Source organism: Alligator sinensis, unplaced genomic scaffold, assembly GCF_000455745.1.
Source record: "Alligator sinensis unplaced genomic scaffold, ASM45574v1 scaffold289_1, whole genome shotgun sequence".
NCBI classification, from domain to species: Eukaryota; Metazoa; Chordata; order Crocodylia; family Alligatoridae; genus Alligator; species Alligator sinensis.
This window is the reverse complement of record NW_005841881.1, coordinates 3,911,889-3,923,851: the sequence shown is the minus strand read 5'-3', so window position 1 is coordinate 3,923,851 and position 11,963 is coordinate 3,911,889. Positions and strand designations below refer to the sequence as shown.

At 40.2% G+C, this 11,963-nt stretch overlaps 1 protein-coding gene across 1 annotated transcript in view; it reads right to left on the bottom strand.

Moving 5' to 3' along the window:
- Positions 1 to 665: 665 nt before the first annotated feature.
- LOC112549217 (centrosomal protein of 128 kDa-like) overlaps positions 666 to 11,963 on the bottom strand; it is a 52,012-nt gene continuing 40,714 nt past the window's right edge. The window contains exons 5-6 of the mRNA XM_025196596.1: positions 11,139 to 11,247; positions 666 to 843 (exon numbers count right to left, since the gene is read on the bottom strand). Of these exons, the coding sequence (XP_025052381.1) occupies positions 761 to 843; positions 11,139 to 11,247 (192 nt within the window). The 3' untranslated portion in view covers positions 666 to 760. The remainder of the gene's footprint in view (positions 844 to 11,138; positions 11,248 to 11,963) is intronic.

The following is an 11,963-nucleotide window of genomic DNA, read 5'->3' as shown; positions in this document are numbered from 1 at the left end:
CTGAACCTCATTCACAATGACTTATTGCTATATTATATTGTAAGATATTATATATTGTGGAATTAAGCATGACATTAAACAGCTAATAGCAGAGAAAGACTGAACCTGACAGCATTATCTTAATTCCTTCCAGCTTCAGAGAAATTTCATTCCATTTAGTCTTAACTGCTTCACAGCAATGACCTGGTTCCATAGTTTTTATAAACTGGAATACCCAAAACCATGTAAACATGTCTTTATAACATGATATAAATAAAATGTTAGGACAAATACACTTTCTATTCATCATTTCTTGATTATTAAATTATTAAATATTATCTAAATTTAAGTGTCATCCAAATTTCCTTACCTGTTCTGTACACACTATATTCTGAGCAAAAATTTATGTACTGGTTCTTAGGTTGGAATTATCAGAAGACATATAACCAGTGTGTAACAGTGCAACCAGGGGAACCATATAAACAAATACAAAGGGAACATACCCTTGTGCCACAAAACCTTTTGGCAGACATGGTACATACCGTATCATCATGTTTAAACAGTCTCATGCCTGAGAAACAAATGTCATGCACCTTCAGTCAATATTTGGCAACTGCTGATTTACTGAAGCTCCATCACTCCCCAAAGTGCAGCTGTGTCTGACTCCAGCTGGAATTGCTACTGTTTTAAAACAATGGTGTAAAACTGAATTTCCCACAAAGAAAGCTGCTGTACTTCTGCACACTTGTTAGCTGCTTTAGCGCTTCTCTTTTTCCACTTGTTACTTCATTCCATTGAGAGTTACATTAATGGAATCTTCCTTGGTTGTACTTAGATCAAAGGGAACCATTCTTTTTATTAATGCTGCAAAAGAAAGGAGAGAGTGACATGAGGAGACAGATCAACCATCTGCAAAACAATCCAGAAATGTTGATGACTGACCATGAATATATTGTACTCATGTTTAAGCGTTACTGTAGCAATGATAGTCTGGGACACGACCAGGAGGCAAGGGGCTTTCTTGTGATATCTTTTATGGGTCCAACTCTAAAACTGGGGGAGATGTTGAACAAGTTTTCAGGCAGAAAGTGGCCTCTTCAGCAGTGCCTAGACACTAAGAAAGGTGTTTTGTGCCTGAAAGCTTGCCTAGTATCTCTCCCAATTATACAACTGGACCAATAAAAGATATCACAAAAACACTTCTCTCATCAATATATTTTTTAGATATAATGTATATTCACATGACCAGTAACAAAATTCCTAGCATCTAACAAAATAGGTTATTGCTACAAAAGCTCATATCTTTCCTCTCTATAAATCTTTCTTGTACTGACCTCACAGACATGGAAAGTAATTGATCATTATTTTATTTATAACATTTTTTACATATTGGAACACTATGACCCCTTTCAAGCTCCTTTTTGACTAGAAATAAAAACAAATTCTTTCAAGCTTTCCTCAAAGATCATGTTTCCAAAAAACCCTTTTCATTCTTGTTGCTTTCCTCTCAACTCTCGCCAATTTCCATTTTTCTTAAGGTATAATGCTCAAAACTGGGTACAGTTTGAGAGTTGTTAGTAACACTGATTATCTTTACTGTATCTCTTTGTACAATGCTTAGTACAATGATTCTCTAATATCCACTTGAGCTCTCTAAGTACCACTCCTATAGAAATTAAACAGCATTTTCTTTCTACCAGTTAGGGTCAGGAATAAAATAAAATACCTTGAAGCACATCTATTAAGGAATACAGATTTTTCTGAAGATTAACACAGATCAGAGGTATCAAACTCACCTGGGGCCCATGAACTGTATGTTTGATACCTCTGCAGAAGATGAATCATGTATCTGCTCTAGCATGAAAGTTCCTAAGTGTACAGGACTGGACAAGATAAGAGGAAGCATATTCTATATAAACTTAGAAATCTTATTGAGAATTTCTGTCCTTTATTCCATTTACATTTTTTAAAGCAATTAATGCTTATGTCTTCAATTCTTTCAGATCCTTAATCTCCAGTAACCCTAAGAGTCATATTTCACTCTACAGGTCCCTATAGCATGTGGCTCCTACTATGATACCATTCATTTAATGCATGATATTCTCACAAGTTATCCATTCTAGAAGGTTTGAAGAGCTTTGAATGAGTATATTTGAAGCCATAGAGAAAACCAGCATTCTGAGGACGGAAGATGGAGATGTCACACTGAAAAAGACAAAGGTTCAGGTCTACTTGTTTTATTTAGTATTTAGACCATTCCTAGACTTTGATGACATAAGAATGATGTACATCAGCAAAGATATAGAGCGAGACATGACTGCAAAGCCAGTTACATGAGGTCAGAAAGACAAATGACTAAATTCCTTCCTCAAGAAGAAAGGCACGGAATACAGATACCCACCAACAATATAGAGCCTAGAAGCCATATGCCTTCTGGTAAAAATTCCAGGTCAATACCATGGAATGATAAATAGTATAAACAGATGAATAGGTATCAATTCATAACATGAATGCACAGCATCTGCATTTCTTAAGAGTTTCGTAATGTAAGACTAGAGAAATGCCCAGTAGCCGTGGGGAAAAAAAAAGCAATTTCTGAGGATTATTCCTTAGATAACAACCAGCAGCTGACTTTTTTAGACTAACCTTTCTTCAGTTGCAGCTGAAAATCATATGGACTGTAAACCATGTATCTAATGAGTACCTTCTTGACTAAATTATGCTCTCAGTTAAACCTCTTCCTTTCTAAGAACATGGGTATAGTAAGCAAAACTAGTTCCCACAGTACCTTTTAAAATAGCCTGTTATGGAAAAGATATCATAATCATACAAACTATAACTGAAATTTGAAGACCAAACAAGGCAGACACACACAGCAGAAGACTAATTACTATTCCTTTCAATTGCCTGCTGCAGTTGGCAACTAAATATATCTAAGAATGCAGATTCTGGGTTTTTTTGGTTTTTTTATGATTTATTCTTCTTTCCCAATATTATATGGATCAGGATGCTGTCTCAGGATAATCCTAATTCAAAATCATATACCTCCCTAGAGTGTTCTCTCCAAGTCAGCACTGATCCATAATGGAAGACCAACACTGGGAAGCTTGTGATGCTAGTGCTTATGATGTTTTGGTTTTGTAGAAGACCTTGATTCCCAGGGCTGTTAATCTGGATTCTTTCATGAACATGTGGGGTAGGGAGCAGGGGTATGGAGAATGAAATTCTGATGACTAGCATTTGGCTATTGGCAGCAATTAAGGAGAAAAAAATATACTATAGTATCTCAAAAGTGAAGTTTAATCTTCTGTGTCTGACCAAACAAGGAGATAAATTAGCCACAGGCAATGTGAGGTGACACCCATTGTCAGTTTCATTAAATGTTGTGGGAAGCCTGGGAGAAAGAAACCTCAAATCAGATTTCACTGTCAAAGTTTCAAATTAGAACTGATAATATCACTTCTTGAAATTAAAAGTTCATGGAATTTGTGCTATGGAGGTGAACAAAGTAGTTGATTTACTCTCTATTACTCCCTGGCAATTACCAGAAGAGATTCTTGTGTGAATTTCTGTCAGAGTATTTCACTGTCCTTAAGAAATATTGAAATGACTTTGGGCATACAGTTCCTGGCTTGGTGGAGATGAGTTTTGCTACAGGTGAAAGACCAAATCTGGAGGAAGTTTATTGACTAGCCAAAGATAAAGAATGCATAATAGCAGTTACTTTTAAAGGGAGAGGAGCCAGCAAAAGCTAGGGAAAAAACCCTAATAATAAAAATAAAATTTTGCATTCCTTCAGAATGAAATGGAATAAAGGGGACAGACCAAACTCTCCACTGCCTTACACCACAGTCTTAGAAAACAGGACTAAAAGACTTTTGCAGAATAGGCAAGAGAAATTAAAACACTGGAAATACTTTTGTGTCTATTTGTTTTCCATTAAAAATGAATACAATGAGAAAAACAGTGTAAGGGCCATGACTAGGACACAAGCAGCCAGGGCTTGATCCTAGGGGACCATAGCCCAGGGAATCAGGAAGAAGAAAGGCTAGGGAAGAAAGAGTCCAGGCTGAAGCCAGGAGCAGGTAGGTCCAGGCTAAAGTCAGGAGCAGAAGACTGACATCTCTGTGGGTCCAGGACATAGGTGGCTATCCTCAGCAGAACCACAGACCAAGGAGTGGGCAAGAACAGGGGGCAGGAATTTGAATCAATGTTGTTTGCAAAGAGGTCTGGAGCAGGGAGCTATTGCCAAAAGGCATGAAGACATGGGCAATTGCCTAACTAAACTACAAGTCAGGAGCTCGCTGACTGAAAACAGGGATGTGGAGCACAAGGTGTCAAAGAGCCAGCAAGGCAGTCTAGAGCAGAAGGAGTCTTGGTTGGAGTCTGGAGTCAGGAACAGCTGGGCAGGAACTAGGATGGGACAGGAAACCAGGAACCAAAAAGCAGACCCAAGGACACTAGGAACAAATAGTTAGGACTGAGGAAATCATTTATAGGAAAATCAGAAGCCCAAGCTTAAACAAAGAGGTATCTGTCCTGCTGAGTAGCCTGCTGGGCACTGAAAGGGCTGCTGCATAAGTGCCTAGTTTGGCCACAGTAGCCAGCCCAGTTCAGGTAACCATGACCAGTGATAGCAATTTAGCTAGCCTGATGCCCAGTCTCTTGACAAATGAGCACAGATTTGAGATTTTTAAAGGGAGTTTTTTATCATCTGGCAACAAGAAAAACATTCTTCCATATAATTTGAGATGCTCAAAAGCACGGATTTGCTTAACTTGTCTTGGGAAAAATATCTGCCTAAAATTCTAAAATACCAAGATAAACTCAACTGGCAACTAGCCCTCAGCCGTGATTACATCCTAAGAAAGGAATCTTTCCGATATGCTGTGTACATAGGTATTCCTGGTGATCATAACAAGATTATTAAGCAGTTGCTCTTAATTTTTTATTTGGAGAGCTTGTAGCTGGAAAAACATATTTTTCCAATTAGCTCTGGAAAATGAATTCTGCTGTTCATTCATACAACAGGTATATCTTAGAGAGCAGCAGTTCAAACTTCCCCCCTCTACCTCCAAATGGTGGGCAAAAAACATTGCCTTCCATTACAGTGACCTTTTGAGATGAAGACCTCTTCACTAGCCCCTGAATTCTAAAAGGCACCCAAAAGGCGCTGACGTTATGCCTTACCTTGCCTAAAAATAGATTTGTGCACCCATAAGGGGAATATATTTTGGTCCGTACACTCTGGAGTCACTTAAGTGCATCTTAACCAACAGCTAGCACATTACGCAGGAGGAGAGAAATTAATAGGAAGTACAGAAGAGGGATGTATACCTGGAATCCTGCCCCTCTCCTGAAGTTCAGTGCTGCTTAATGCTACTCCCTGAAGCCCTGAATTGGCCTTACGGTTAACATGGGATTCACAATTTGAAGGACATAAAGCATGAGGGAGCCTGACATAGTAGCCCAGCGAAAAGGGCACTGCATTGAAAAGGTGGGTTTGGGTCCTTTTATTTATGTATATGCAATGCCTAGAGCTACAGTCACATTCCCCCTTGTTTGCTCTCCTTTTGACTCCATGGCTCTTGCATTCAGTTTCAACAGAAGGACTGGAAGATGATCCAGACTGACTGGCACAGCCCAGCCTAGCTTAACCAAGTGTATCAGTTAGACAACTCTTCTGGGAAGTGAGAGAGATGAGTTCAAACCCGCTGAAGCTAAGGAGAGGAGCACCCATGTCTCCCACTTCTTGAGCAAGTGCCCAAACTAGGAGGCTATTAGACAAACAGGTGGGGACCCCTCCTCCTGTTAGGCATATTCTGAGTAGGCAAAAAGAGAAACCCAAACAGCATTAGGCAAATTTCAGGTACTAATATGCATCCCACTCAAAATGGCAGATATGCCAAGTATAAATAAAAGCTTTTAAAATGCTTAGATCTATTTTGCCTAGAACACATTTGATCTTCACTGAAATACCTAGGACTTTACAATCACATAAGCACTAAAATGGGACTTTGCTGTTAAAGGTGAATAGGTTGCTGGGTGTAGACAAAAAGCTAAAGCACTCAAATTTTTTAAGTGTTTATGTATGATCTGTTCTGTTTACCTGTTTATTAGGGGTGTGCAAAGCAGGCTGTATTCGATTTGGATTCAGATTTGGCCTGATTCGGGGGACAGCGATTCGGTTTGCTGATTTGGATCACTGTCCTGATTCGATTCGGCCGAATCTGAATCTGAAGATTCGATTCTGATTCGGAGAATCAGTGATTCAGCCGTAGACACAGCTTTATATGCTTTTTCTATATACCTCGAGGTACCAGGTGCAGCTTGTGAACGCCGAGATGGTGGGGCAGATGGAACGTCCCACAGGAGCGTGGGGGGGCCCCTGCATGCTTGGTGGTGGACCTGGAAGTGGACTGGAAGTACAGCAATCGGCCGCAGGGGGATGCCGGATGCCCCCCAGACACAGGAGGCACCAGTCTCCGAGCCGGGGCGCCGGGGTGTCCACTGTGCACTCGGCAGCAGACCAGGAAGTGAACCAGAAGCGCTTCTTGTCCACTTCCGGGTCCACTGCCGAGTGTGCTGGGAGCCCCCCCCCCCAATGCTCCTGTGGGATGCTCCATCTGCCCCACCATCTCAGCGTTCACAAGCTGCCTGGTACCTTGAGGTATGTAGGAAAAAAATATAAAGCTGTGTCTATGGCCAAATCATCAAATCTCTCTGAATCAAATTGGAGGTTTCCGATTTGACTTGGAGAGATTAATGAGTCTCTGGATTCGATTCAGATTCAGGCATTCAGCTGCCAAATTGGCCTGAATCTCCACCGAATCGAATCAGTGACTGAAGCTTCATACAGACCTACTGTTTATTCTGTTCTGTGTTAAGTGGAAGTTAAATCATTTTAACTTTAAATCGGTTTCATTTAGGTTTAAAGTTACAGGCCACTTGTACACATGAGGAAGGTTTAGTTCCCTTAAACTGAAACGGTACATTTTTAATTATGACGATTACAAACCCACCATTTCATTTTAGGGGCTTCTGTCACTGTTACTGAGAGGGGCCTGTTCCTTTTTTTTTCTGGCAGAGCCTGCCCATGGCCAGGAGTTGAGCTGCCAGTGGGCCCTGAGCTGCAGGGGGCCCTGGTCCTTCCCTCCATAGCAGCAGCAGCCCCCAGGGCCATCCAGGTGGGCTGCTATTGGGCTGGGTGCTGGCTCTGAGCTGGAGCAGCACCCAGCCTACTACCCAGGGGGCATCGCCACCGCGGAGGGAAGAACTGGGGCCCGCTGCAGCTCAGATGCTGCTGGCAGCTCACGCCTCAGCCGTGGCCAGGTTCTGCTGGGAAAGTAAAAAAAAAACACTGCTTGTTTTTCCTTCCCTACCGGAGCTTCCAGCACCCTGTGCACTGTCCACGCCACCTTCCCGCCATCTGGGACCACCTGTGAATGGGCTAGCTTGCCTCTGGGCCAGAGTGGGAAAATAGCAGGCGGGTGGCTGGGTGTGTGGCAGCTGGAAAAGGCAGTAGGAATGGTGCATAGGACACTGGAAGCTCACCAAGCCCCATTTTCCCCAAGCTTCCAGCACCCTGTGTACCATCCCTGCCACCTTCTCCAGCTGCCAGTATACTCAGCTGTCCTCCTGCCACCACCTTGTGCTGCCCCAGGGACAAGCTGGGTGTGCTAGTGGCTGAAGGAGGCGGGGATGGGGTGTGGGGAGCTGGAAGCCCAGGTGGGCTCGGGGATGGATGTATCACTGCAATTTGTTAGGCAATAGATCAGGATGTGTTTTCATTTGCTATGTAACAAAGTCATTACATTGCAATACACTCCAGCATGTATACCGTGTGATGAAATTAAATTGCAATACGCTGCTGCACGTGTAATGTGTGACACAATTATACTGCGGTAAAAGGGCAACTGAACAGCTAAATAGGGCAATTTCATCAAGTGTACAGGTGGCCACAGTGGCTTAGCTGCCTTATCCAGCTGTAGCAGTAGACAGATGAAACAGTTCCATTGGTCCAACTGATATATGTTGCTGAGCTGCAAGCTCCCCTTCTCTTTTAAAATGGTTTAATGTTACAGGTGTCCACAGCCTTTATCCTACTACCTGTCCCCAAAGCCTGGCAGTCCACTGCTTACTTACATTCTTGAAATTCATGAATGCTACCAAAATGTTAGTTGCTAATACTGTTTTCTTCTATTATCTGGGGGCAAATCTTGTTTAATTAATGTAGGAGTAATAATACATACACTCCTCATCTTCAAAGGCAACAATACTACCCATGATATAAGTGACTAGACTCCTGTTACATTTAGGTCCCTGGTATCATTATATATAAAGAGTTTGATAATATAATGACAAAGGTTAATAACATTGCCAATTAATCTAACAACTTTAAACCAACAATGCTATATGACTTATATGTGAGGCTAATCCATAATACTCTCAATGTACACATTCATTTACAGTATGTAATGAGTCACTTTACTTTGTGTGTCAATAATGCCCTTTGCAACACAAAATAAGTTTGCTATTGCTCCTCTTTGTCCATAACTGATCAGGTATATGTAAATACAATATACTTCTCAAATCTTATTATTTACTTAACTCTCTCATCTGGCAATCAGAGCATAACATCACTGACTTTACAACTGCCTTTCAAACAAATACAAAAATAGCTTCAGTTTCTTGCTTTAGATCTCCAAGGTAAAATATGTATCAACTAGAAACTAGATAGAAAATGTACAACTGTGCAAGTACAGCTCTACACAAAAATGTCAGTCTGACTCTGGTACTATCATTTTGAGTCCAAATCTTGGGGGTTTTTTAAATGCTGTTCCATGATATATTGAAGTCCACACATGCATTCTGTTAATGGCCTTGGATTATAAACATTTTTTCTATTAATCTCTTTAAAAAGCATTTCAGTTCACTTTTAACTCTAAGCCAGGTTGTTTTAATTAAACAATTGGGGATGACTATTTGTAAAAAAAAAAATCGAATCTTTCTCTGATTTAGATCCAGACGTCTAAATACCAGGCATAACCTGAATATATAAAAACCCATGTTCACACAAATAAAGGAAACTTTTCCGAAGTTTAGGCCAGCTTCTGACTGCATGAATATGTGCAAAGAAAAACAAAAATAGGTATGGATGTACTTATGCTGAATCACAATTCCAAATCTGTGAATTTTACCTACCATTTACTCATCTTTGATTGCACCCCTTGTGAGGGGCTACTGTCTTGTGGTTAAAACAGTAGGCGGGAAGAGTCTTAAATTCTATTTCTAGATCCCCACTGACTAATATGCGGACTCAAGTGAGCCATTTAACCTCTCTGGGATTCAGCTTACTCATGGATATAAATAATAATTACCTACTTCATAATGGTGTTGTAAGGCTAAATTGATTAATGCTTGTAAAGTACTGTAAGATCCTTGAATAAAAGATACTAGCAAAGTGTTATTTTGCAGTCTTTCTAATGATTTTTTTTTTATTTCGGGTATTATTTTAGGAAAAAGTTCAGAAATTATCATTAGACAATGAAAAAGTGACTAAGCAGAATCTTACTTTTATGGTTTAAACATTGTTTTAAAGCAGTGGAGGCCAACTATTTTGGCAGGCATGCCAAAAATTAGCTTCATACCCTCCCTCTGTGCCACTCCAATTCCCTTCCTTTACCTGATCTGCTGCTCTGCTTTCTATTGCCTACCCTGTGCTCCCCTGCCTGATCTGCTGCCCTGCTTTCTGCTTCCTGCCCTATCTGCCTCTGTGCTGCCTGCCTCCTCCATATTCTACCATGTGTCACATGCATAGACTTCTGTGCCAATTGTGGCGCTTGTGCTGGAGGCTGGCCACCCATTTTAAAGTATTCAGAAAGTCAAAGATAGATGCAAAAATAGCCAACAGAATAAAGAAGTAAATTAGATATTCTATGCCTAAAACCACCGGAGAGGAAATTTCTCTTATTTGCACTTTGTCATAGGAAAAGGAAGAGAAAGCAAGAAAAAACTGGCTGAGATGGGAACTAAAAGGCAGTGAATGAAACCAGATCAAGGCTCCAATTTCAGGGTCCCTGTCTGAACGTGGGAGTTTCCTTGTGCTGTACAGATACAAGTACTCAACTGTACTGGTGCAGTAGACCTAGGTAGACTGAACTGGTAGATTTTCTCTAGACTCTCATAGTATTGTGGTTTAGTTTTGATCATCACTTTTCATGCCTGACATTACCATGCATTGAGCAATTCATATTTGGTTTGAAGTGCTCTGAAAAATTAAAATTCTATGCAGATACTGATTATTACATTCTAGGATCGGGTTTGGCCCAAAGTTTTGCTACACTCTTTACCAAAAATCAGACACAGATGTCATCTAGCTCCCTACATACATCTTTTATATTCTGGGACATGCCAATCTGCCAATATTTAACAAATATTTTAAACCAGAATATTGCATTGATAGTAGTCTGCAAGGAGCCTTGTACTGTAACCAGTTTAAAGGAAGGAGGAAAGACTGGAAAATATTTGCGTGCTTTTCCATGTAACCAAAACTGTTTCACTGAACCATAACTGCTGAAATAGGTAAAAATAAGGGGTCAAAGGTACAGCTAGCACTGAACCATTGCATTTTGTTTCACAAAAGTACACAAAGTGCGCATTATTGAGTGTGTAGTCAGTATGCAGCTTGCATACATTGACATTGTGGGGATGGAAGGGGTGATCTCATTCCTGAGAAATGTTTTCTAAAAAGATATGATACCTGGTGCAATCTGACCTGTTCCAAAGAGGTGGGGGGGCAGGAGGAAATGTTTGGAAGTATTTTGTAAGGCAGTTATAGCAGAAGTGAGGCTGACAGCACCCTGAATAGGCCCAACTCCACCAGACACAGTGAAGCTAAGGCTGCCACTGGACAGGATTCAAAATTACATTAGGTTTCATTTTCTTTATTCCAGACTTGATTGATAAAAACATGTATTACCAAATATAAAAATCCCAGTGTGATGTAGAAGATGTTAAGTAGGTAAAGAAATACATGTAGTGCCTGAAAGTGAAAACCAGCAGGACTTCTATCATTTCTTTATAATAATATTTATGTAACTTTGCTTTAAAGGAAAAGAATAACTAATTGTGGAGATTTTTTGTTACATAATACTTACAACCTGAATCTGAAAGTGGTAAGCTCGACATAAAGCTGGTTTTAGGTCGCCAGGTGGACGATAGGGCTGCTGCTTGTATGTCAGAAATATCATCATGTGTTTCCTCCTCCTGTAACAAGGAATGACAAAGTTTTATGTAAAATATCTGCATTAGTTAAATTACATATTCCTTTATCCACTGAGATTAAATACAGCTTTAGCTCTGATTACACGCGCACAGTATTTTTTTGTTAAACTTGATAAACCCCAATTTCACCCCCCCAGAATATTATTCTTGCAGTTACTTTTAAATCTGATTTTAAATTCCTCCTGAATTTCATGTTTTTGTCAATCGTCAAGATCCCTGGAAAGAACCCACCTTGTCTGCCTAGCTTGAGAACTTTGCAGTTTCTTCTTACTGTAACTGGCTATATAAATGCAGAGCGCTCCCTTTCCCATTTATATAAGATCCAAGCCCCAAAGTGAAGCTGGAAGACAGAATATGCCCTTATGATTCAGCTCCTGAATGAGCGACATCAATTTTCTCCAGCAAAAAATCTTATTGAAAAACTCAGTTCTCTTTCTGCCTTTCAAAAAGTGAACTCCAAACCTTTACATTTTAAATACAAGTTTGACATCATCTATAAAACCTGAAACAGGATTTCCATTTTTCTTCCCAATTTGAAAATATGCAACTCCCTCCCCCACAAATATAATATTCTAAGTTATACTGCAAATAGCATTAGGATGTGCACATACAGCAAATTTATTTGTTGTGCAAAACCATTTGGTCTATATGCTAGAAAAGGAAGAACATTTAAAGAAGGCAATTTAGCCAAAAATATC